The sequence below is a fragment of the Mesocricetus auratus genome, unplaced genomic scaffold (assembly GCF_017639785.1).
Source record: "Mesocricetus auratus isolate SY011 unplaced genomic scaffold, BCM_Maur_2.0 Super-Scaffold_100007, whole genome shotgun sequence".
Taxonomy (NCBI): domain Eukaryota; kingdom Metazoa; phylum Chordata; class Mammalia; order Rodentia; family Cricetidae; genus Mesocricetus; species Mesocricetus auratus.
The window spans coordinates 76,939,199-76,965,700 of NW_024429191.1; the positions used below are offsets into that span (position 1 = coordinate 76,939,199).

The 26,502-nt window shown below is 41.3% G+C and overlaps 1 protein-coding gene across 3 annotated transcripts; it reads right to left on the minus strand.

The window, feature by feature from the left end:
- Positions 1-4,900: 4,900 nt before the first annotated feature.
- On the minus strand, positions 4,901-24,803 carry Smarce1 (SWI/SNF related, matrix associated, actin dependent regulator of chromatin, subfamily e, member 1). 3 transcript variants are annotated; one of them, XM_005075969.4, is made up of 11 exons: positions 24,669-24,803; positions 22,854-22,905; positions 22,632-22,675; positions 19,445-19,549; positions 15,109-15,189; positions 14,190-14,321; positions 13,795-13,966; positions 9,604-9,776; positions 8,679-8,780; positions 7,735-7,945; positions 4,901-6,094 (listed from the first exon to the last, which is right to left on the minus strand). In XM_005075969.4, exons 2-11 carry the CDS (start codon positions 22,858-22,860, stop codon positions 5,886-5,888), a joined length of 1,236 nt encoding a protein of 411 aa, XP_005076026.1. In that variant the 5' UTR covers positions 22,861-22,905; positions 24,669-24,803; the 3' UTR covers positions 4,901-5,885. The 3 variants fall into 3 exon arrangements, with proteins under 3 accessions (XP_005076026.1, XP_005076028.1, XP_040605594.1); XM_005075971.4 differs by lacking the exon at positions 19,445-19,549; XM_040749660.1 differs by lacking the exons at positions 19,445-19,549; positions 22,632-22,675.
- Positions 24,804-26,502: the final 1,699 nt, after the last annotated feature.

Below are 26,502 nucleotides of genomic sequence, written 5' to 3' on the forward strand. Positions count from 1 at the left end.
TTGACTGAGTGCCAAACACTGAGAAAAGCCATGCTTTTTCTGTAGACAGAAATCCACGTTCAAAGGTATGGCCCTCAGAGGTAGCAAAGGCAGAGTCACATGGCAGGAGAAGAGGATCATGAGGGACACTGGTCTTGAAATAGTTAATCTTTTACTTGGAAGGATGTTACATTGGTTCTGTTTCAAGGTATATTTGTAAGAAGATTTGAAAGTATAGGCAAGCAGATTTTAGTTCCTGGGACCATTTTTTAAAATTTGGTCATGGAGTAATGAGCTGTCATATGAGACTATGGGTTATCCTAGACCAGAGATTTTTTTTAAACAGAATGTGATGCCCTTGGGGGACCTGTGGATCAAGCGCCTGGCAGGAGCTGGAGGTAGCTCATCTAAGGTTGCGGGTCCCGAATGTCACACAGTCTCTCTTGCTTTCAAGTGGTGCATCAAAAGGAACCATTATCTGCCATACTATCTGACTTTTATGTAAAGAGAAAACTGCATTTGGGAATTTCCCCTCCCCACTTAACATTTTTTGCTCTTTAAGTAAACGAAGAAAAACATTATTGATAGTGAAACCATGTGAACCCAAACAGGTGGTTTGACTATATGGCTCCTGGGGTGCGTATATCAGCAAGATGAGGCTGGATAGCTTAGTGGTTAAGAACCCTTGCTAGATTCACAGAGGACTCAAGTTCAGTTCCTAATTCCCACATCAGGTGGCTCACAACTGCCTGTAATTCCAGCACCAGGGAATCTGATGCCTCTTTTGGTCTCTGGTGGTAACTGCACTCCCATGCATCTACCCCCCACCCCCACCCCCAGACACAGACACATTATACATGAAGATAAAAGCAATCAAAAGATCAGGATGTTAAATACTGAGTACCATGGATTTCCTAGAACACTAAAACTACAAGAGGATGCAAATGTCATTTCACACTTGAAATGACAAGCAACCTCTTGTATTTGTGAGGTTCAATGCAGACTTGTTAGCAAGCAGATAGAACTGTCCTGTAGATAACATGGGAGGTGGCTCAGTTGGCAAAGTGCTTGCTTTGCAACTATAAGGATTTGAGTCTGAATCCTTCATACCCATGTAAAAAGCTGAGCACAGTGGTGTGTACCTATAATCTTAAGGCTTGGTGGTGGGAAGCAGGGGTTGGGCCAGGGGTAGGGTGAAGATCCCAGAGGCTTGCTGGTCGGACAGACTAGTTGAATTAGTGAGTTCCAGATTCCGTGAGAGACCTGTCTAAAAAGGGAGAGTGATGAGATAGACATTTGTCGTCAACTTCTGGTCTCCAAGTGTGCACGGGTGTTCACCTGCACACACATGTGAACATGTACACAACCACACATGCAGACAAAAGCAAACCAGTCAACCTATGTGGGCAATTTCATGCGATTCAAGATGACAGTTAAAGGCATTTCTAAACAGTTTTCTTTTTAAAGATTTTATTTATTACATGTACAGTGTTCTGCCTGCATGTAAGCTTGCACGCCAGAAGAGGATACCAGATCTCATTTTAGATGGTTGTGAGGCACCATGTGGGACTTGAACACAGGACCTCTGGAAGAGCAGTCAGTGTTCTTAAACTCTGAGACATCTCTCTAGCCCATCTATACAGTTTTAATCACAGGCATATCATTTTGAACTAAACTGTTTTATCATATGCTTGGAAGACTCATTTCACAGCAAGCCGAGTTACATATCAGCATGGTGTCTTCCGAAAGGACTACAAGCTTGTTCCCCAGCAGTCTGCTTTCCATTTGGAAGACGCTGGGCCATCTGAAGTGCAGGTCATTAGGAAGTCAGCGGTAGCTGTCCCAGCAAGGCTGCCCCAGGGTGCAGAGCAAGATAAAATCCAAGCAGGAGGTGAAACCAGGTGGACTCGCTGGGGTAGCGCTTGGGGATGGAGGGGACTATTCCTAAACTGAGGATTTAACAAATTATGATGTCTGCTTCATTGCTTGCTCACATGAAGAGCTAAAGCCTCAATTTAACCGTGGGCAATAGGAGTGTCATCCTGTTGGCACCAACTGTCTCCAGAATGGTGTGGAAATGGGGAGGAGCAAAGGCAAAGATCTGGATCATCTGGCTAGCTACATTCAGCAGCTATCCATGGCCTCAGGTTCCTGTTTTGGACAGTCCTTGAATCTATCCTATATTTTCCACTTGGCCTTTACGTTATCATGCCGGAATGAGATAGCGCTTTGCTTCTCCCTAATTTTCTGCTTTAAAAAACTGTAACTGCTGGTTGTTGGTGGTGTAGGCCTTTAATCCCAGAACCTGGGAGGCAGAGGGAGATGGATCTCTTGATTTCAAGGCCAGTCTGGTCTACCTAGTCAGGGCTACACAGAAAGAGTGTCTCAAAAACAAAACAGAACAACAAAAAATTACATATAGCCATGTATCACTTAGTAAAGGCGACATTAAGAAATATCATTGGGTTATTTTTTGTCAAGCAAACATCATGAAGTGTATGTATACAAGCCTAGATGATATGCACCCTGGCTACAGATGATGGTCACTATATGACCTGTCAAGTCCATGAATAAGGAGACACAGCTCTACGTTGCTGCCTTGAAGCCTGGCTTCTCTTATCTTTCAAGAGACAAGATCATTGACTTGGGCATAGTAACTAATTTCTGGACTACGGTATTAAACAGAGTTGGGCTTATTAGTTATCTTTATTTTTATTTTATATGAATTGGTATTTTTCATGTATATGTTTGTGTAAGGGTATTGGGTCACCTGGAGCTGCAGTTACTGGCAGTTGTGAGCTGCCATGTGGGTGCTGGGTATTGAACCCGGCCCTCTGAAAGAAGTCAGTGCTGAGCCATTTGTCCAGCCCTAGAATTATCTTTTAAAGCCATTTATTTTATGAGTGCTTTGTCTGCATGTATGAATGTGTACCATTGGCACGCCTGGTGCCCTCAGAAGTCAGAAGAGGGAATTGGATCCTATGGAACTAGGGTTACAGATGGTTAGGAGCTGCCATGTGAGTGCTGGGACTCAAACCTGGGTTCTCTAGACTAATGCTCTTAACCATTGAGCCATCTCTCAGTCTCATATTAACATTCTTAATTTAGATCTCATACGCCATAGTCAAAGTGTTCAGAAAGAAAAGAATACCCGCGAGCATCTGTGTGGGCTTCTGTGTGACACCTCATTGTTTTTACAACAGTCATATAGAAAATTTGGGGGTTTGAAGCTATTATCTTCAAAGGGTTGTGAAGAAACCCAAATGAGATCGCAGGGTGATTCCTGAGAGGCACCGACAGGATTATAAATTGTCCAGGGAGAAGCTGGAAATCATTACTGTAACAAAACAAAGCTAGTGTTGAAATTCCTAGAAAAGAGGGTTAAAGAAGTGAGACCTTTGCCCACATCCATTCATCCAGGCTTTTGCTTTGATTTTTAGGGCTTCTCTGTATAGCTTTGGAGCCTGTCCTGGAACTCACAGAGATCCACCTGCCTCTGCCTCCCGAGTGCTGGGACTAAAGGTGTGCACCACCAACACCTGACTTTAAGCCTGCTTCATTGCTGTCTTAGTTAACACACACATTGTAAAGGAATGTTATCTGTTGGTACCTCGTGACAAATTCAATTGTGCTCTTAGCCTTCCAGAGCTTCAACCAGAATCCTTGGTGATTAGTTCCTTTCTGTTTCCAAGTCCCCATGACTTTTCTATCCTGCCTCTTCTTCAGTACAGTGTTACCATGATCCAACAGGAAGCAACATGCAAGAGTGCCGTGGAAATCCCAACAGGCATTTCTCAGGTCACATGTCTGTGCTGGGACCAGTTTGACATGCGCCCACCTTTTGCTGACAAGAGTGTTACTATGCTGCACTTAGCACTTCTGTTCAGGTCAGTCATTTAGAGAAAGGTCTGTTCGGGTAAGTTGCAGAATATAAATTTTCTAAAAAATCGGGGGATTACAAACTCCCTTTATTTTCTTAGAACCTAAAAAATGCATACCCTTCAATTTATGCAAAACAAAAGCACATCATGCAAGGGTAGAGAGGCTTAAGATATTTCAGTGTATTTTATATGCAGTTTAAGCTACTTACCTGATGCTTATGGCATATGGCTATCAAAGACCCATTACATTCTGTATTCTCAAAACATCAGTCTAACAAAAACTTCAACCCAATCCTTCCCCACTGAGGTTAGTCCCATCTCAAGTAACTTTTTGGCCAGCACTAGCAGCCTACTGAGGCAGCCTTGGTCTACAACTCCTTTTGCAGGAGATGCTCCCATGCTCTTGGCACTATAAGAACCTAAGACTTCATGTTTTTGGCTCCATTTCACCTACCAATTTGTCTGGAATGAGAGGTTGTGAATTGCTGCTCTACAGGCTCAACACCCACAATAGACCTGTTTTTTTTTTTTTTGTTTTGTTTTTTTTGATTTTCGAGACAGGGTTTCTCTGTATTGTTTTGGAGCCTGTCCTGGAACTCTCTCTGTAGACCAGGCCGGCCTCAAACTCACAGAGATCCATCTACCTCTGCCTCCTGAGTGCTGGGATTAAAGGTGTGAACCACCAACGCCCGGCTAATAACAAAGTTTCTTGACTCAAAAGGAATTGTGAGAAAAGTTCTGTGTAGAATCATGGGAAAACTGACCAAAGGCTGACCCCACACATCAGATTTCCTCTCAGGAAACTGAACGGTGTAGAACCAGACACTAACAGGGTTGTGTGCTCAAGTGAGTTACTGTAACTGAAGATTTGTATTCCTTACTTAGTCACACTTACATACTATTCAAACATCATAGACTTCTTCAAAGTCCGATTAACACTGACAGTTCATGAGACAAGGGTCTTATGTATGACATTTCATGACTGTGGGATCAAATTATATGCCTTTTATCTTCTATAGTGCAATAAAAACACTGAGACCTTTGTCTTCATTTCTTTATTATGTTTGGACCTTTAAGAAACATATACCATCATATATACCACTATTCAGTAAAAATCTATCCTAGGTTTTAGGAAGCACATACTACAAACTATCTTGTTTCTGGTCTCTAAGACTAATAAGGGCTTATCAAAAAGGTAGGCTGTGATCTATGGAATCTCAAGCCTTGAGGTTTCATCACTGTAAAGTATGTTCAAGTGGATAAACTTCATTCCTGTTTTCTTCTGACTGGGTTATCACTCTGAAGTATGTGGTCCATTCTTAGACCATCCCTTAAGCTCCGTTGTCTATCATGTCTTTGGAAAACCAACATGGTAAAAACGCATTTCTTTACCCCTGTACAGTAAGGATGAATTTCCCAGGACACATCCTGTATCAACTAGAATGAAAAGCACTACAGATAACGTGCACATGCTGTGCTCGCTTTAATGACCTCACACCAGTAACTACTCTACCATGGAGACGTTTCTGCAGCAGTAGTTAGTTTCAGGACATTCTACCCTGTAGGAGAACTCCTGGTATCTGACATTAGAAATAAAAAGGGTAAGTGAACAAACATTCACATGATGTTCTCAAGAGGGCCCTCTCTACAAGGACACAAGATGGACAGGGCTGGGAAGGGTTAAAGCTATGGCTCTGGTGGGCACCCAAGTGAGATGAAGGAAGGCATTTGTAAGAGTAGATTCTGCAGCATCAAAGATAATTCTGGATTATTTCGGTTCTGAGGCTTCACAAGTTGAGAGCTACCAACAGTATCCAAAGGGAAAGGGCCATTTCCAGAAAGCTAAGAAACGTACGGGCCTGACATTAGGCTATGATGTTGATAGTTGGAGAGACTTTGGTGGTATCAATGGAAAAGGAAATAATTAATACACAGACCACATAACACCATTAAAACCAAAAAAAAAAAAAAGCAACTTGTTTTTTCATTTAAAAAAGTTTTAGGACACATAAAACAAGGCAACATTTATTCCTTCTTCTCATCTTCGGGCATGGGGTCTGTGGGTGGTTCCTCTACTGTTGCGCTGTTGCTCTCTGAGCCAGTATTACTATCACTGGTCCCTTCTACCTCCATGCTGTCACCCCCTTCCTGCCCACTCTCCTTGTCCTCAGGAGTAGAAGTGCCTTCTTCACCATTCTGTTGGCTCTCTGTCGTTTCTTCCAGGTGTGTCTCCTCTGTAATCACACATTTGCCATTGTCAGTTCCAAGACAAACATTGACTCTAACTATGCTGATGGCATAAGATGTTCTGTCCAATAAGATAGCCACTAGCCACACATGGAGAAGCACCTGAAATGGACCAGTATGGCCCAGGAATTTTTAAGCATATTTGAGACAACTTAGGGTGCAAGAATGTACATTTTTACCTATAGGTTTATGAAATCTAAATACAAACCAAACACTTAGGAGAACTGAGCTTTTGAAATTATGAAAGTGTACGAAATACACACTGGATTACAAAGATTTGCCATGACAAAAGAATGTAAGACAGTCGAGTGTATGTGGTGGTGGTAGCAGCGGCACACACCGTTAGCCCCCCCCCCTTTTTCCTCCTTAAGTTAGAAGACAGAACCTGAGTAAACACCCTCTGTTGTCAGAGGAAGATAGACCTCATTCAAGGGCAAAACAGACTCAGGACTGAGCACATGATCTTGTTGCAAGATGAGCAAAGAAGCATTCTCTGATTATCAAGCATCTGCTGTAACCACAAAAATGTGCTCCAACCCCAAATTTAGGGTAAAAACAGGTTCACAAAAACAGAAAGAGGCCCAGAAAATGAAGATTAGAACCAGACTTGTCTGAAAAGATAATCTGCTGAGTTAATACTGCATAACCGCCTGCTAGAGGTATTGATGTTCCATTAAACACTGTACAGGCAGTTGCTGTTTGAGTACAAAGTATGTCCATGTCCCTTCTATTTCCTGTAGACTCTGCTGGTATCCCCTAACTACCTCTGGCTTACTACGGTCTATCTACTAGGCAGGGCTAATAGTTGCCAGAAGGTAAGTTGATCTCAAGAATAGCCAAGTTAATTAGCATTTTATGTAAGTTTAACTTCAAAAACAACACACACACAAAAAAAACCCTACCTACCTACCTCTCAAAGCAGACACAAATGGGTATGGTGATCTTCTACTGAAATTTTACTTTTAGAAAGATGGAGGCAAGGTCTGGTTTACAGTTTTTACTTTGCCCTGTGACATCCTAGGACACCAATGACAACAAATCTTGGGGACAATGATCACATCTTATGTAAATGGTAGCCATAAAGGTTCAAATATTGCCAGGTGGTGGTGGTGCACGCATTTAATCCCAGCACTCGGGAGGCAGAGGCAGGCAGATCTCTGTGAGTTCGAGGCCGGGCTGGACCAACAGCCTCCAAAACAATACAGAGAAACCCTGTCTCGTAAAACCAAAAAAAAAAAAGGTTCAAATATTATTGCCTATTAATCTTATGTTAAATCCAGTACCAGAAGGCACTCAGAGGCAGGTGCTTGTTCAAAATAGAAATGAGCTACAAAGCTCAGTAAAGTCACAGTGCCAGCAATGGGGAAATGGATGAGGCCCCTTTCTGTTTGTCTCCAGAGTCACACGTGCCCACCTGGGTACAACCAAGAGTGCAGATAGCAAGACTAAGCCACCATGCTGTCTTGCAGTGCCAGCAACAGCAGCAGAGTGTCTACTTTGGAGAGTGAGACTGGAAAGTCACAGAGATTAACTAAAGGGCGTGACTGCTGCAAAGCATCCAGAAAGGAAGGTCAGAAGCCAGCTGTCAAGGGTCCTCACATGTCCTGGGTACCAAGGAGCTGCTTACCTGTCTCCATAGGGATGCTCTCCTCATCCTTCTTCTCCTCGGCTTTGTTCGCCACTTGCTCTTCCTCAGGGGCGATGCTGCCCTGACTACGTTCGGCTTGCTCTGCTGCCTCCTTCTCCCTCTCCTCTTGCCTTTTGCGGGCCTGTTCCTCAGCCTGTGCAATTTCAGCTGCAATTTTCTCCATGTCTACTTCCACCTTCAGAGTGCATAACTAGTCAAAAACAAAGCAGAGAACTCTTAGCAATATTTCATCTTCGAACCTTAGAATCAGGTAAGTTGTTCCTTGGCTTAATAATGGTATTTCCGCGATGGAGAAAAACAAAGCAGTGTTTCATCCTCAAACTGTACAGGACAAAAAAGCTGCTCTCGTAGCACACCAGACATTGAAGCGCAGGGGCTGTTGGGAGCACTGTCCAGGACTGGGCTAGCTTAGGATGCTTCACTCACACTTCATCTACCAAACACTCCATTCATTCATTCAATTTTAAAGGTTTTTTTTTTTTTTTTTTTTGAGACAGGGTCTCTCTCTGAAGTCCTGGAGCTCAGCTCACTGTGTAGACAGGCTGGCCTTGAACTCACTGAGCTTCTTTTACCTCTACCTGGGGTCAAAGGTGCACAGCACCATCCCCAACTGAACTATATCTAATGAAGACATTTATGAATAAATTACAATAAAGTAAAAATAATTCTGATGATAAAGATTTTAAACAAAAGCATTAGAGGACTGTATCGTCTTTGGGCCTACTCCTTAAATGTATATTTCATGACACCTCAAATTTATTGTAATTTTCCAGAAAATGGGAATAATTTTATAAAGACAGTACAAGTTACACTATGATGTTAGCACTGTTTCAGAGTGACCAACACTAAATAATAACATTACTTTAAGAAAAAACCAAAGCAACAGGCACACAATAAAGATAGTCAATGAATGAGATGGGTACCCTTTTAAGTTCATTGTTAAAGGAATCCGTGCTTTCCAGGAATTTCCTCTTCTTTTCCTGGTGTCGTTCCTCTATCTGAAGAAGTTCAGCTTCTAGTTTTCGCTGCAAGGTATCATCAGATCAGATTATGTACCATTATATATTTTCTCTAAGGCAGATGTAAAGCACACAAAGAATGTCATTTTAGCTGGGCCCTGGTGGCACACGCCTTTAATCCCAGCACTTGGGAGGCAGAGGCAGGCGGATCTCTGTGAGTTGGAGGCCAGCCTGGTCTACAAGAACTAGTTCCAGGACAGCTTCCAAAGCAATACAGAGAAACGCTGTCTCGAAAAACCAAAAAAAAAAAACAAAACAAAAACCCAACAGAATTTAAAATTATTTATGCTTTAAAGTATAATTTTGTATTTTTAATTAAGTGTATGTGGCATATACACAAATGTAGGTGCCCGGGGAGACCAAAAGATGGTGCTGGGTTCCCAGGAGCTGGAGTTATGGGTGGTTGTGAGTCACCTCACACAGGTTCTGGGAACTGAACTCAGGTTCTCTGAAGAGCAGCACATGCCCTTAACCACTAAGCCATCTCTCCAGCCCACTAATTTTGTATTTAAAAAAAAATGATTTAGTATAAAATGTAGCTATTTTAAAAATGTAACACAGGGAGAGACTACCATTAGCAAGATGTTAATGAGTAAATTCTTTGGAAAAATCATTTTATAGTAATAGAGCAAAGGCTGATGGGGTGTCCCAAAATTCTTCAGTTTGCACCCATCTTTAAAAAGATATACTTTGCCACTACAATGTTCTATTACCGTTTTCAATGACAAACTTACTAAACTTCTTTCTGAAATGGCCCTCTCCCTTCAGCTTCTTTCTCAAATCAGGCACAGCTTCCTTTTATTATAATGAATGCTTCTTCTGCTCTTACCTGATGAACCATTAAAGACTGGACCTGTCTCTTGAGGACCTGCATTCTAGCTGTTGTGACAACCGACCGCACATCAGGTACCACGCTTTCACTGAGGATCTCACTGATGAGGCGGTGGTTTCTCTGGAAACGGGCAGTGGCTGTATGCTTCATTGAAAAGCCATCATCATAATCTGGAATGAAGGAAATGTTCTAGAAATTAGGTGGCTAGTAACCAGAACAATGTTAACAAGCAGTATAAAGTGTGGCCTTCAATGTCCTAGCAAGTGGACTTGCTTAGTATCAGGGGAGTCAGGGCAGGCCACAGTAAGAACAACACAGAGACAAGACACAGCCAGCTGAAATGCTGTCTCCATAAAGCTATAAGACAGGGGTTCACAACCCCAGGGTGGGTAACTGAATGACCCTTTCACAGAGGTTGCATATCAGATATCTACATTGTGATTCATAACAGTAGCAAAATTAGTTATGAAGTAGCAACAAAAATAATTTTATGGTTGGAGGTCACAACATGAGGAACTGTATTAATAAAGGGCTGCAGCATTAGGAAGATTGAGAACCACTGTACTATAAGGGATGATTCGTGTCTGAGGTTTGGTTAAAACACAAACAACATATGTTCATATCTCCTTTAGCCCTGGGATCCATGTAAAGCCTGCATGTGATGACAGTATTTGAAATTCTGCCAAATGTTCCACTCTCCCAGTAATGATTGAAGGCATTTGATAAACGCTGAACTGTAAACAGGTGGTATCTTTATCACAGCTGTTAAAATTAATGAAAATATCTACCTGTAAAACTAGCTTCTCTAGTATTTACTTTTCTAGGCAGTTTATTACATTAAAAATGGTAAAGACCTAAACTAATGTTATAGAAAAAACAACAATTTGATTTCAAGGCTAAGAGAGAACTCAATTGATAAAAGGGTTTACCAGGCAAGCACGAGGATCTAAATCTGGATCCCAGCCAGCATCAAGGAAACGCTGGTTGTGGCAGATTCAGAAGGCTCTGGCTAAAACAGCAAGTTCTAGGTTCAGAGAAACTATCTCAAAATAAGGCAGAGAAAAAACTGAAGAAGCAATCTGGATGTACCCTCCAACTTCCACATGTGCCTGCACAGGGAAGTGCAAACACACCATACCCTACTGTATCACAAAAAGGTGGAGCCTGAGGAAGATATTCAACACACACACACACACACACACACACACACACACACACACACACGAATACACTACACACAGAGATACTGGAGTCTAAATTTATAAACATGCACATGGCTGTTATTAGGTACATAGAGTACACATTTGTGTTATTTTGGTGTGTGTGATGCATACATGCCTGTTTCAGCCTACTGGGCCATCTCTTGAGGCCCAGGGTGTGTGATTTTTTTTTTTTTTGACACAAAATTTACTTCGTAGCCCAGGCTGGCTTTGAACTCGCATTAGCCTCCCCGCCTTAGTTTCTCAAGCGCTGTGATAACAAGTGTGTACTACCATACCCAGCATGTATACTTATTTCTAGTAACAGAAATGTTTCCTTTTATCTTGCTTATCACCTTCACATACCTAATAGCCATCTGTACTAATATCTACTTAATATTTTTCTTTACATTAACTCATTAAACAAAGCAAGTTTTCCTTCCAATATAGATAGAAATAAAGGTTGTCACGGAACCAACCACCCAATCCTCTTAGTGTCTCAGAGAGGTAACAGGTACCACACTTAAGGAACCTAGTTACACAGAGGCCTGCACGCTGCACATAATGGTCTCTGAAGACCTTCACCATTTTGGTGAATCAAGGTCCGTCTTGTGGACCTACTGACAGTTCTCTAAGAAGTCAGCAGATGCTGCCCTTCTCTTGATAAGTGGCTCCCATCTCTTGCTTTTCTGTACATTTCTACTTCTCAAGTCCTAGAACAGTGGTTCTCAACCTATGGGTCTTGACTCCCTGTGTGTGTGTGTGTGTGTGTGTGTGTGTGTGTCAAAGAACCCTTTCACAGGGTCACATATCAGATGTCCTGCATATCAGATATTTACATTACAATTCATAACAATGTCAAAACTACAGTTATGATGTAGCAATGAAATAATTTTATGGTTGGGGGTTACCATATGAACTGTATTAAAGGGCCGAAGTATTAGAAAGGTTGAGAACTACTGTCCTAGAGGGCCATATTCTATCAATATAGCTTAATTATTATATTCCATCTTACTGCTCATGTAAGAGCATCCCAAACTTAGTTCCTTCTGTTATATTTTGCTTAGGAAATATTTTATTTTCTATATATGGCTTCGATGTTGCCAACCTTTGTTTCTACTATATAGATCTCCATTCTCCCCGTTACTTGCAGACTTGCTCTTTTATTGTTTTAGTCATGCCTTTTTTACATCAACCATTTCATCTGGGTAATTAAAGTCCACATATGTATCTTTAGCAGTGTGAATGCTTAACACTCAATTCCTGTATCTAGTCCACATTCTTTTTTAAAGATTTATTATTTATTATTCTGCCTGCATTCCCGAAGAGGGTACCAGATCTCATTATTATAGGTGGTTGTGAACCACCATGTGGGTGCTGGGAGTTGAACCCTGGTCCTCTGGAATAACAGCCAGGGTTCTTAACCCCTGAGTCATCTCTCCAGCCCTCTAGTCCACATTTTATTACACGCTACTGCATTTATGAGAACTTTTGCCAGTAACTCCAATGAATTCTTTTGACGCTCATTTCTGATTCTTCCTCTTACTTAGCTGGATTTACTCCTGTCTTTTGGTGCCATTATAACCTCCTCCACTCTTGAAGTCTTTTAAAAGCTCTGAAGAACTCCCTCTGGTGTGTTTAAAGTGGGATCTTAAATTACGATCTTGGTGTTTTTGTGGATGGTAGTTGCTGCTTCCAATCCTGTCCACCACTCAGAAGGACACAGAGACAGGTAAACATTTACACAGCAGTCTACATATGTGGATGAACATGATCCTAAAGGGAGACAGCTATCTAGGGTGGGGAGGGGAAGGGCCTTGAGGCTGAAGACTGCATGGCTGGGAGGCCAGGAGAGTAATCTGCATATATCTGCACATGGAATCCTAATTAGGAAGCCTGTCCATCTGTGAGTAATGTGTAATGTCTGATACCCTGACTACATGTAATATATGACAGGCAGACATTCATGAGTGGTATTCTCAAATTCACATTGGATTTTTAATTAAGTTTTTATATTGCTTCCACACACTCATTAATTTTTGCACCTAAGAGTCTTTTTTTTTTTTTTTTTTTTTTTTTTTGGTTTTTACAAAACAGGGTTTCTCTGTATTGTTTTGGAGGCTGTCAGTCCAGCCCGGCCTTGAACTCACAGAGATCCGCCTGCGTCTGCCTCCCGAGTGCTGGGATTAAAGGCGTGCGCCACCACCGCCCGGCGCACCTAAGAGTCTTTAATTCAGCAAATTTAGGTAATCTGTAAGAATGGATATGGCAATTAAGAGCATGTACAGCTCTTCTAAAGGACCAGAGTTCAATTCCAAGCACACAGGTTGGGCAGCTCACGACCCTCTGTAACTCCAGCTCCAGAGGATTTGACACCCTTTCTGGCCTGCTCAGGTGCTACACTCACATGTACAAACCTATAAGTGGTGGCGCACGCCTTTAATCCCAGCACTCAGGAGGCAGAGGCAGGCGGATCTCTGTGACTTCGAGGCCAGTCTGGTCTACAAGAGTTAGTTCCAGGACAGCCTCCAAAGCTAGAGAAACCCTGTCTCAAAAAACCAAAACCAACCCCCTCCCCAAAATAACCTATAGGCTTGCTACACACATAAAACAAACTAATAAAAAGACTATAATGTTGCTTAGGGTGTGTCAGCAGAAGCCTATAATGTAGGATTTGGAGGCTGAGGGTGGAGAATCAGTTCAAGGCAAATCTGGGTAACACAGTGAGACCCTGTCTTGAAAAACAAACAAATCCTATTTTCTGTGTACAAAGACTTTGAAAAGTAATAAATACAGCTTTTCTCCCCTTAATCGTTTTACATACTTTTAAAGAGTATTTTTCTCATGAGAAAGTCATATACAAAAAAATCCTATTATTGAAATAACTTAAAATTACACTTTTCCATTTAAAATAAAAGCCTTGAATTAAGATTTATCTTCTATTTTAATTCAGAGAGAATGCACATAGAAAAGCACACTCCCCCCTTACCATCTGGATCCTCAGCAGGCTGAATGCTCATATAAGGTTCTCCTTTCTCCATGCGAGACTGTCTCTGTCGACTCTCTTCTTCTAAAGCAGCTTCTGCACGACTTTTTGCATTAATATATGCAAGGTATGCAGGGGAATTATGATAGGCCTTCATAGATTCATTATACTCTATCTGAAATTGAAAGGGCACTGGTTTTATAATTCGCATCCTACAGGCTCCATGTGTGCCTGCATCTGCCATCTGAATGTCAGGGGCATGAGGCAAAGCATGGGTGGGGAACCGAGACCACGAGGTCCAGACCTCAGGTGAGTGGAGCTTGGTGGACAGACTTCCATGCTGCCTCAGCCTTGTGTTTCTCTCATAAACAATGAAATATTTTATCTTTACCCCCTACCTTCTCTGCTTCGTATTCGTTTAAATATTCTTGTTTCTCTTCATCAGTGAGATCTCGCCACATGCCACCAATAATCTTGCCAATTTCCCACAACTTTAGGTCAGGGTTGGAAGCCTTTACTTGGTCCCAGACCTTAAAAGTCAAGAGTTGAAAACTAAGTATTAATGCCTAAGTATATAATCATTTAAAAATACTCTACTATGGAAACCTAGTATGTACCAATCAGCCTGCTTTAAAACTGCCAAGGGCTGGCTTATCTCATTTCATCTTTACCCTGCTAGATCTCATACACCATGTCATTTTACCCAAATGATCAAACAGATCATTTAGGAACATTAATCACAGTACACATTTACAGCAAACTGACCAATTAAGACTATCTCTAACAATTAGTGTGAATTTAGAAATAGTTAATTTGTATAATACAATGGCATCATACTATCAAACATATATGTAATAATTATGATCAAATAATATTTTAAATTTATTTATTAATTCATTTTGTGCTCTTAGAATTGATTCTAAGGGCTCTAACATGTAGGCAAATGTTTTACTATTGAACCACATCCCAGACATTATTATTTTTACTAAAAATAAGATATCAATATATACAGTCTTATATTTGCTTTTCTACTTAACATTTTCCTCATGTTTTTCAATATTCTCCAAAAGATATTAATATTACTTTCATGGCTCCAGACTAATCTGATTAATAGATTTCAGCATTTTATTCAACTATGCTCCTCTTGGATCCAAGTTCTGGAATTCTGAAATCAGAATGAACCACTTAAAAAAATTACAAGTTTTTAAATCCTTTCCCCAAATATGTATAAGGAAGACATCAAGCCAGTCTGAAATGGCACGGAAGGCCAGTCAGCAGGGCTGGGGTCCTCGCCAGGTCCTGGTCCCTGGTACACACCTTTCTGCTGTACCTCATGTAGGGCATCAGCGGCTTATCTGGTGGCTTTGGAGGCTTTGGAATCGTAATACCAGAGGATGCCTGTAAAAGAGTTAAATACATCCATTACCCAGTTGTAAGGAGTTCACTAGTCCCTGAAAAGAAAGTCCCTCAAAAATTCTCATGCGCCTTTCTTCTACTCGTCCATGGATACAAGATTCTTATATTTTCTCCAAAGAAAATAGACATCACTGCAAATTCAGAAATGTTTATATCAAAAGAAAATGATTTTAAACAAATAATATTTAATGTTTTACTTAGCAGTTTATTTCCACTGTTTGACAACCTGGCTGCAAGAATAAAATATTATATATAACCACACACTGAAAATGGTGTTATATGCCAAATGCCTCACATTTAGGACATTACCTGGTGTCCTTTTATTTACTCAGTTACTATTATGCATACAGTCAACATTCGGTATCTGTAGACTCTGAGCACTTAGCACTTACCACACACACACTGCCTATAGGGGATCCTGTTATCATGTCAGGAATGTACCCCATCCAAACAACACAAAGGCTACCTCCCAGGTTTAAAAAAAAATCACCAATAAGAAACAGGAGGTAACTAGAAATCTAGCAAATATATTTAAAAAGAAAATATGTCCTTTAGAAATAGACTTATTTTTTTAAGTTTTTACATTATCTCATAGGTTTCTATCTTTGTAGTTTTGGGGCAGTGGTTTTCTTACAGTGGCTCAAGATGTGCGAACTCAAATCATACTGTTCTTGTCCTCATCAGACTGTCACATAGAAATAAAGAAGCCTGTTAGGCGCTGAACACTGGCAGACCCTAGCTGGGCCCCGCTAACATTGCTTCTGAGGCCCATTCCACAACACTGCTTTTGTGGGAAAGAAATGAGGACAAGAAAAGACAAGACACAGAAAAAGGAAAATACAAGAAAAAGGAATTAAAATATTTTCAAAAGGGCAGTAAGGAAGTCGGTGAGAGAAAAACTAAAGGAGGAAGCAACCAGAGTGTTAAGTGATTGGTTCTGTCTATGTGAGGTGATACAGGCAAGGAGCCACCAGGTGACTTCTGGCAAATGCCCCATATAGAGCTGCCATTCCAAGGACACCTAGTTCTGAACTTGATGAGGGAGCCAGAATAAGAAGTAAGAGTCCTACATGGCTAACCTTATTCATGGAAAGTCTGCTTCTCAACACAGAATGTGATTAGAAAACATTTTAAACCCAGACCCCAAACAAACTTTTGGAACACAAAGTGGGTTACAAATAAAAAAAAAAAAGGATAAAGTTGTGTCCATATTTGAAGGTACCAAATTATCGTAACAGGTAAAAATTCTAACGTGTTCACTTTACAAACTTTAAGTATGAATTAAAACAGTTAAAAATGTTTAGTTATATTTGCTCATATCTTCCAAAGAATCACATTTTAAAATATTAATAGATTTTCTAATTCACCTCCTTTCCCAAAGAAAGGTACCCCCCAAAAAATTACAAATAAAAAAACAAAACAAAACAACAACACAAAACAACACTTCCTCCATTTTTAAGAATAATAAAGTGAAATTCCAGTAGGTTTGGGATCATCACACATCACTAACTCGCTTAACATCTCAGGATGCCTTTCTAAATGTTCCAGACATTTGTCTACTCTGCCCTGAGCACACTATCTCACCCTTTCTTGGTAGGAGTCACCTAGGAACAACCACTGTGTGCTGTGCTGTGATCCAGAATGAAAAAATGCAATCGGCTCTTTGGCTAAGTGGCCTAGGAGCACAATTTTGGAGAGTCCAACTTTGCTTTTTCAATGAGGACCTTTTCTTGTTGCTATCAGAAATTCCAACTGCAGCACCAATCCCCCATCTTTACAATTTCTCTCTTCCCATTTGCAATGAATTGGAGGTGGGGAAGCAAATACTTAATGCTTGTTAAAACTGTTCTTATCTAGGTCCTAGTCAATCTGTGGATAAAGTGCATGATTTTGTGATCGAGTCATCTTGGACAGCACAAGAGAATTTTTTGTTGTTTTTCAATTCTTAGCTGTTTCTCTGGTAAGGTCTTATTTAAGGCTTTTCTTCTGGAGACAGGATTTCTACCAGCAAGAGGTAGGCTGCTTTTAACACTCTGTCTCAATTTGTTTTTGAACCTGTATACTGGAGAATGGGAACCATCATCTGAACAAAGTGATCAGGCGTGGGCTGCACTCAAAGCCATCCTAAGCCCTCCAAAGGTCTCAATCTGGTACCTAAGTGCTTTATTATCTGAAAACAACTCACATGTAACAAAGCTCTTGCTTGGGGTTCACAGAAAATCATTCCAGTAAATCACTATGGCTATTTATAGACAACAATTTACTAAACAAAGTAGTTCATCATTGGGGCCATTCTCTACCAATACTTTTTATGAGCAACTGAGTCCCAAAACAGAAAGTCAGGGACATGAGAGAATGCAAGCCCCTAGGTTTCTAGCAATTTGATCACATCAGTCTGGTGGTAGTAATACAAAAGGACAATAATACAGAGGAAACAACTACAAAGAAGGCAAACACCACACTTCTCACTCCTAACCCACTCCCCACACTGAAGATTAGAGCCCATTCCCCTACACTGAAGGTTAGAGCCCACTCCCCTACACAGAAGGTTAGAGCCCATTCCCCTACACTGAAGGTTAGAGCCCACTCCCCTACACTGAAGGTTAGAGCCCATTCCCCTACACTGAAGGTTAGAGCCCACTCCCCGACACTGAAGGTTAGAGCCCACTCCCCTACACTGAAGGTTAGAGCCCACTCCCCTACACTGAAGGCTAGAGAGCTCACTCTGCATTCTGAGTTCTTCTGTTCCCCAGAAGGGAAAGGGTTAAAGATACATGTCCAGCTTAGACCCAGAAAGGAGTGCATTCTCCTTTTTCTAGTAAGGTTTCTACTGAATGACCTTACTTTGTACCAACAGAGAAGCCTCACAAACCCCAAACCAAGCTGTTCTAGGATTAGTGACTACTCCTGTTCCATTAGCATGGCTACCAAGAGCTTACTGTATGGAGCTTTTCAGAACCATTATTTTTACTTACTACCTATAAAAAATTTCTGCATGAACACAAAGACCCAAAACTAACTCTGCTTACTATGTGAATTATAATGATCTTTTTCATCTAATAACCTTGCCACTCATTACACTTGTGAAACAACACATTCAGGCTAGGGAAAAACATGTACTGCTTGCTGCACATAGAAACTATGAATGCACACATAAACATATTTTGTCAGAATCCTTTTCAGATACTGTGGAATACGTATGGCACATAGAACTTGATATGCTTATGAAGTACAGATTATGCGGAAACAATGAAAAATTTAGACAAACAAAACCTATCAAGCTAAGCAATGTGCTTATCAAGATAGACACATGGTTTGATAGTGACGGGTTTTCAGCTATAGCGTTACTACAGGGTGAGAGGGTTTTTTGTTTGTTTGTTTGTTTGTTTTGAGTTACATTTCTTTTTTATGAACACAGCAAATGAAAACCAGACACTAAAAAGTTTACAGCCATTCTGTCTCATATATATTCTCACCAACACCACATTCTAATGGAGGTTATTTGACTTTTGGATTTATTACCTTAATTTCCTTGGAGTTTGAAATAATTTAAAAATAAAAGCTTTGAAGTATATCATCCAGTTTTGATTATCTTAGTTGGATTACCTAAATGAAACATCCCAACTTTTAGGAATCATCTTTCTCATAACAATTCTCGGTGTACTTATCTAACACCTAGAATTAATTCCATTCAAGTTTTATCCTGAAATTTCTTGAGTGACAGTAAAATCTTTTTTCTGTATTAAGCTGGAAAGAAATGAGCCTGAGACAGGCCAATTGCTAAATCCAAAAGACAAATAACTAAAGTGTAGAAGTTTAGATGGGCGGGTCTGCCCAAAGCTTTCTAGTCCAGATGAAGTCAGATCTAGAGTCCCAGCATTCCTTAAGAAACTACATCCTTGAGAGTAACGCCAATTACCTTAAACAACGAAAGATACTCTTCATGACATAAAATATTTTAACCAAAAGAACTCTAGATTTGTTTACATATATAATATGAGCATTAAGTGTTAAGGCCTATTCCCTACTGATGACCAAACAGAATGGATTTCTTTTCTTCCAAGTACATATCCAGACTGCACTTTTTTTTTTCAGTGCAAGACTGTACAAAACAGTTGAAAAGTCAGTTTAAATTTTTTTAAATGGCTGTGCTGCTGATTCAAAAGGACCTAACTCTGGAGGCATTTCTGGTCAATTCCAGTTGTTTGCCGGAGGCTGTAATAGTTGATTCTCCTACCGTGACCCGGCTGTTGGTGCCCGGGTTCCCTCCCAGCCTGTAGTTGTTGTAGGCGAGATGACTGTATGGATTGTATCCCACAAACCCTGGTGTGCTGGGCATTTGCTGATGGAAACAAATGAGACAAAAACACGAATGAGAAATGAGCTCAAACGAGGAAAACACAGAAATGAAAAATGATCTGCATATGGCATGCAAAAGCAACCTGAATTTAAACAAGCAATGATGTGTTGTAACTGTTCTTTTTAATAGAGAAACCAGCCTGCAAGTATGTATGTGCATGCATGTGCGTGTGAGTTCCTGTATTTCTTCTCTTTCCCTCTTTTCCTTGGTGGATTAGGGTTAGGGATGCTTGTAAGACTGAGTGTGTTGTGTTTTGTGTCTGAGGAAAGCATCATACTGCAGTTTCAAACATCTATAACTATTTCATGGTCAACAGTAATGAGATAACAATTTGTCTGGGATGGGAAAGCTTCAAGTATGGTAAACTTTAAGTCTGAAAACACTACATGCAAACGAAACATGGTTTATTGGACAGTTATGTAGATGCCACCAATGCACTCATTTACTAAAAACAAAAACAAGAAATGGATCTGCTTTCAAAGACAGCTTTAAATAATTTTATATGTGACAAATGAGAAGAGACTCAAATCAGGAAACCAGGAATTGTCAATAGGAAAGAACATATGCTGGGTTCAATGGATGTCACATGCATGATTTCAAAACAAGGACTTGTAAGAAATGCATAGAATTCATACTGGGTACTATCTGATCTTTAACCCAGTCATTCTTTCATAGGCTTTCTCTTCCATCTCTTCTTTGGTCCATCTTCCATAGGTAATCATGAACAGTTTATGCATTTAATTTTAGTGGGAACTACTTTTTTTAGTTGACAGAGTTGAACTTCTTTCTCATCTGATTTCCTGAAGGCTCTCAGCCTTTCCAAATACAACTGCTGGCTGCAGCGACAAAATTCTTGATTTTTGTGAATTATGTGTTCATATAATCACAAATGGGTTCCTATGTAATTGTGGCCTTGTGGTTAATACAATGACATCCAATGTTCATAAAATCAAGGCATAATGTATAAAAAGAATGTAGTAAAGAGACCAAAGTGTATAGTTTACTTAGTAAAACTCAATCATAACAAGTGATAGCAGTGTCATTTTTACATGCAATTAACATAGCCCTACTGAATTCTACAAAAGTACACTTGACACATCCCCACTAAACTTCAGTTGTCACAATTAAATGCCATTTCCTAAAACATGCCCTTGTACACATCCTTAGTATCCAAAGACATTCAAGCAGGCAGTACATGTGACACTTTTTAGAGGAGAACAAAGTGATTAATTATAGCCCACAGTTAGAAAAGACGCACATTAGGCATATTTAAGTAGCAAAACACAGATGAAGAGTAAAGGCACAAAAGGAGTGCATATTACACAGTGGCTCATCTGAGTGGTGGCTGTGGAAGGGGTGGGTGGCGGTGATGGTGGTAAAAGCAATGGATAAAAAAAGGGAGAGAGACTAACTCATTTCGTATCCACTCTGCTAGATGTTATAATCCCTAGTTTCCGGATTTTGTGTGAAAATGTGAAATTATGGTATGAGGGATTAAAAAAATCCCCTTCTTTGTATGAAAACTCAGAAGGAGATCCTGGTTTTTAAAATATCTTTATCTCAACAGCAAATTTGTTCATTATACACTACTGGAGGCAGTATTTATGTAAAAATGATACCTCCAGACACTATATAACAAATGAGTCACAGGTTCAATATGAAGCAATAATGTAAGCAAATGGGAGAATTAAAAAAATGAAACTATCATATTGTAATTATACCATTTCTAAAGGTAAGAGGCCTAGTTATACTTGAGGGGTGGCTCTTAGTCACTCAACTCAATCTGTACACAACCATGAGTATGTGATGGAGTTGGTGGTAAGAAATATTCTTTAAGAAAGAAAATAATGAAGCACAAGATTTTACAGTCTATGGAAGCATTTTAAAGACTGTATATTACATGAAGTGAATGTAAGAATGTATGATATACTTTTTTAAATGAGCATGTAAGGAAAAACAAATTGCTGATAAATGTAACTAAAACATTCACCTACAGGTTAGTAAATCAGACTAAGTACCTAGTGGAGAAAACAAATGACACAGGAACTCATTAGTAATAAAAGGAGACTAGCCTGAAATTAGTTGGTAGAGGGCATGGGAGGAATAGCTAGCGGATATTAAAGAACTAATTTTGGGCTGGGCATGCTGATAATCCCAGCACTTGGGAGGCCGAGGCAGAAGGATCACCATTTCGAAGCCAGCCTGGGCTACATAGAGATCCTGTCTCAAAACAAAACAAAATAAATAAAAAATAACCCTAACTCTGATTTTGAGTGGTTTTTAGCATCTCAACAAGGGCTTGTACAGTTGCTGTTAAGTCTGAATTGTGGCCTGGACGATTATTTTACATGCTGATCAAGCTAGGCTAGAGCTTGCTGGGTAAAAACAGTTCCCACCATTAGACAGTTGGAAACAGATCAGTCAGCCAATCATTATAATTTATGGAGAACAAAATTCAGTACCAAGTTCTGACCCACGGGCAATGAAATCCTAACTTGAACAGCTTGAAAATAAGATTTATGATGAGTGTAGTTGTCTTCAGAACTAGAAACTTTAATTAATGTGAAAATTTTATATACAGACAAGAAAGTTTAATTTAAAAATCTGTGTTGTTGGGGTTCCAACCTGGGCCTTGCACATGCTAGGCAAGCGCTCTGACACTCAGCTATGTCCCTAGCCCTTAGAGAGAAAAATGTAACCAGCTGAAGGTTAGGTTTAAAAACAACAACAGAAGAAGAAGAAGAAATAATGCCAGAATGAGCATTTACTCAATCAACTTAAAAGACTCTTTAACAGGGAAAACAAGAAATAAGTGTTTCACTCATTTCCCATTAGGGAAACACAGAGCACAGGAGGTTGGAAATTCATAGTATGTATTTTTAGATGTTGGGTTTGGTTCAAGGTAGGATGAAAAGAATTATTTTATTTAGTAGGAAGTGCTGATTTTTAGCTGAATTCTCTATCTTGTGGCTGTGATGACTGAGTGACTGTCACTGGAAGACATCTGGGTTTTTGTATCAAGGCCAGACTTGGCTATTACATTAACAAGAAAATTAAAACTTACTGTTGCAGGAGCTGGGGTGGGAGGTGGGGCATAAGATGGTCTTTCTGTTTGAAAGAAAATAAATAACTTCTTGTAAACAACTGAGATATAATACTATGCAACAAAACTACCAATGGTCCTGTTTTGAAGAAAAAAAAATGAGAGTATTTTTGGAATTCCCATTCGCTAGGGCATTAGTCTCGTTATTAACACAGATTGATAAATATAAAAATTGAAACTTACTTGACATTTTGGAAGATTAAGTTCTCAGTTCCTTAAGAATGAATCTGAGACACTAAAATAAAAAAAAGGAAAAAAAAGAAAAAAAAAGAGAATCAAAACTCAGCAAGCATAAGAGAATGTTTTCCTAAAGAATAGGGTAGTTTGATTGGTATTTCTGAGCAAAATTACTTTACTGTTAATCACTAGTAATCAAGCCTTTTGCATATTTTTTAACTAGTTCTTGTAGTATTTGATTGATCAGAATTAAATGATGAAAATAAGTTACTGGGAAATTTAGAGTTATATTAGAGATGGATTTTTAAGTTTTTGCTTATGATATTGAGTCACGTCTTGTATGGAAAACATTTTGCTGATGCCATGCAAACGTTTACTTAGACTGGTAAAAAAAAATAATGACAATAGAATGTGATGTATTATCAGGGTGACCCCAACAAGGCCTACCAGATACTGACAAATCCCTGATCAGCAGCTCTGCTTCTTTTAGCGGACATTGTTTATTGAAGCAGAGCAATGTCCTATTCCTGGAAGCAGTGTGAAAGAAAATTTAGTATAACAACGAACTTTACAGTCTTTTATTGGTAAATAGTTTCATAAGTACTGGGACAAATTTTTGAGTCTACTTGGATGACTCTTATTGGTTCTTTACAGCCCATTTTAGAAACTGTCCCAGGTACTTTCTTATTAAATTATCTGGGCAGATTAACTTCATCTTCTCTGTATTCCTATCTGGTCACAAAGACCAACGGCATTTCCCTTACACAACATGCCAACATGGCCAGGTTTTGTCTGGAAAGAGAGGTGGGATGGTCTAATTTATTACTGTATTGCTCAAACCTAGATCAAGTCTTCATAAATTTGTGAGCTCACTCCTTACTCTACATACACCACAAATGGTAATGAACATACTATGACTTCTGGAGCATTTTCATTCAACACTATGTAAAGCAATACTTTTTTTTCTTCTACTTTTCATTCTAAGAAAATGCCTCAAATCATTAGGGCAAGAGTTCTGATGTGGAAACAGCTCAGGTTTCCAACCCAGGCCTCTCTTTTCTTTCCATCAACACCTAGTAGGCCTTGCTGTGGGGAGCCCCGACAGAAACTGTAACAATGTCCCTGCTACCTTACACTCCACTGCTAATATGTTCAAATGATTGCTCTCTTAAGAGTGGATCTGACCCTAATGCCTAGCACGGAACTCAGCATTCGCTGAATAATTACCTTACAAGGTAGGCTTATTACACGGTCTTGCTCACTACTCACAACGACCCTACCAGATACAGACGGCTGTCCCCATTTTACAAATGAAGAAACAGTCTCAGGGCGATTACGATAAAATGTCTAAAGCCAGAGGTGGATTTAAACCCAACCCACACCGTCCCAGAGTTCACTCTTCACTCCAGGCCACCCCGGGAGTCTTTAGGTCGCTGCCTGAACCAAAAGGGGAACCACCTTCCAGGTGGGTGAGGAACCCCGCTGGCCTTGCCCCGAGGGCTTCCGGAGGTCCTCTGAGTTTGTGGCCGAGGACGAGCTTTTCTGGCAACCCCCCCGCGAGGGGGGGTGTGCATCGGAGCTCGGCCAGCGTCCTGGGTCCAGCGTAAAGGGACAAGTGGCGCCTCCGAGCAGCTGTCCCGGATGGGGCTTTTTTGCGACCCCGCCGCCGCTAGGCCTCACAGAGGCCGCACCGGCCCTAGTTCCCGCCTCGGAGCTCAGCCCGATCCCCAGCACCCCGCGGGAACTCGGGGTCCCGCCAAGTCGAAACACCACAGCTCGCCACCCTCCTCGACCGGGTTGGGCCCACTTGGAAACACTCACCCGCGGGCCGAAAAGGCGCCCGCAGCTCCGGCTTCGCTTCCCTTTGTCCCGCGCTCGCCCCGCCCCTCGCGCCGGAGCTTCCGCGCTCGCACTTTCCACACGCTCCGGGATTTCTCTGCAGGCCGCGGCCGGCTCTCCTCAGACGAACGGGCCTTCCAGGGAGGACGCGGCGAGGCTTAGTGCAGCCGAGATTTTTTTCCAGGCTCCACACTTGCCTCAGCCTTCTTCCAGTCTGGATCCTGTCCCAGCCGGGAGCCGATTCGTCACGGCGAGGAGGGCGGAGTAGGCCCGGCCGCGTTGCGGGCCTGGTTCGCGGCCGGGCGGCAGCAACTGCACCGAGAGCGCCGCGGGGATTCTCCGGGGCGGTGGGTGCCGCCGTGTGAGACCCGCGCCGGGCGAAGGCACGCCGGAGCCTCTCCCGGGAGAGGGCGGGACGCAGCTCCCGCACCCCGGCGTTTCCCTTCGCTGTGGTCCTCTGTACGCCGCTGCAGGATGGAGGATGGAGGCGGGGAGGACTCGGGTCGCCGCGATTAGGTCCTCGCTGGCGCCCAGCAGGGCTCCCTGCCTCAACAGCCTCAGCGAAAAGCAACACGGGAGTTTTGTAGTTTTCCAGATACTTCTAGAGACTGAGTGATAGCGACGGGTTTCAGAGCTTAGGGTCCGCAGCTGTCAGCTCACTCTCAGCAGGTCGCATACCTATGACAATTTACATTTCTTTCCAGGAGAACCAATTCATCTTAGCCTGTCTTCAGATAGCCAGCTTTACTGTTTTCTTCGTGATGCCCTTCTGGAACTTTCCCAGGCCAATCCTTTCTTTGACTGTTAGTAGTCCTGTGTCTAGATACCCTCTGTATGGGACTGGACCATCTGTAATCTCGGAAAGTCTTGGAAACAAAGGCTCAGACATCTGGACGGGACAATTTTATAATCACCCATGGTTTCTAAGGGCCAGTCTTGTAATTATGTGCTCAGTGTGTGTAGAGGCACCTTTCTGGACCATCCCAAGGGTCTTTTTTTTACTAATTCCAAGCACTTGGGCGGACCATAGAAAGTATTGAAACACCTAGTTGATGTGAGTCAGGGTGGAGGACAAAGGAACAGTTATCTAACGACAAAGTTATCACTTAGAGAAACCTGCTAGCCCTTATCCTGGTTGTGACAACAGGAAATGAGGAATCTTTAGAAGTTTGTAGTGCCAGATTAAGTGATAATATTGTCCCGTTCTTCCATCGCACAATATTTTTATACTCATGAGTAGAAATTAAGGAAATGAAAGAGCACATTGAAAGGAAAGACTAAAGGAGAGTTTGTCAGATGAATGGTCACAGCAGGGATCTAGGATTCTCCTTAGCACTGCTCAGCAAGTCCAGCCTTGCTACTTCCCTGCTTTGGCGGTTGTGGGGTGGAGTGATAGAAAAGGAGGGGACAGTAGGCACCGTGTGTGTGTGTGTGTGTGTGTGTGTGTGTGTGTGTGTGTGTGTGTGTGTGTATGGTGATACTTTGTGCTTTAACAAATAAAGCTTGCCTGAAGATCGGAGGGTGGAGCTAGCCATTAGTTAACCATCGAGGCCAGCCAGGCAGTGGTGATATACACCTTTAATCCCAGAATTTGGGAGGTGGAAGCAGGAAGATCTGGATTTCAAGTCCACACTGGGCTACACGAGATTTAACCAGTCTAAAAGAGAAACAGAGGCCGGGCGGTGGTGGTGCACGCCTTTAATCCCAGCACTTGGGAGGCAGAGGCAGGAGGATCTTTGTGAGTTCGAGGCCAGCCTGGTCTACAGAGCTAGTTCCAGGACAGCCTCCAAAACAATACAGAGAAACCCTGTCTCGG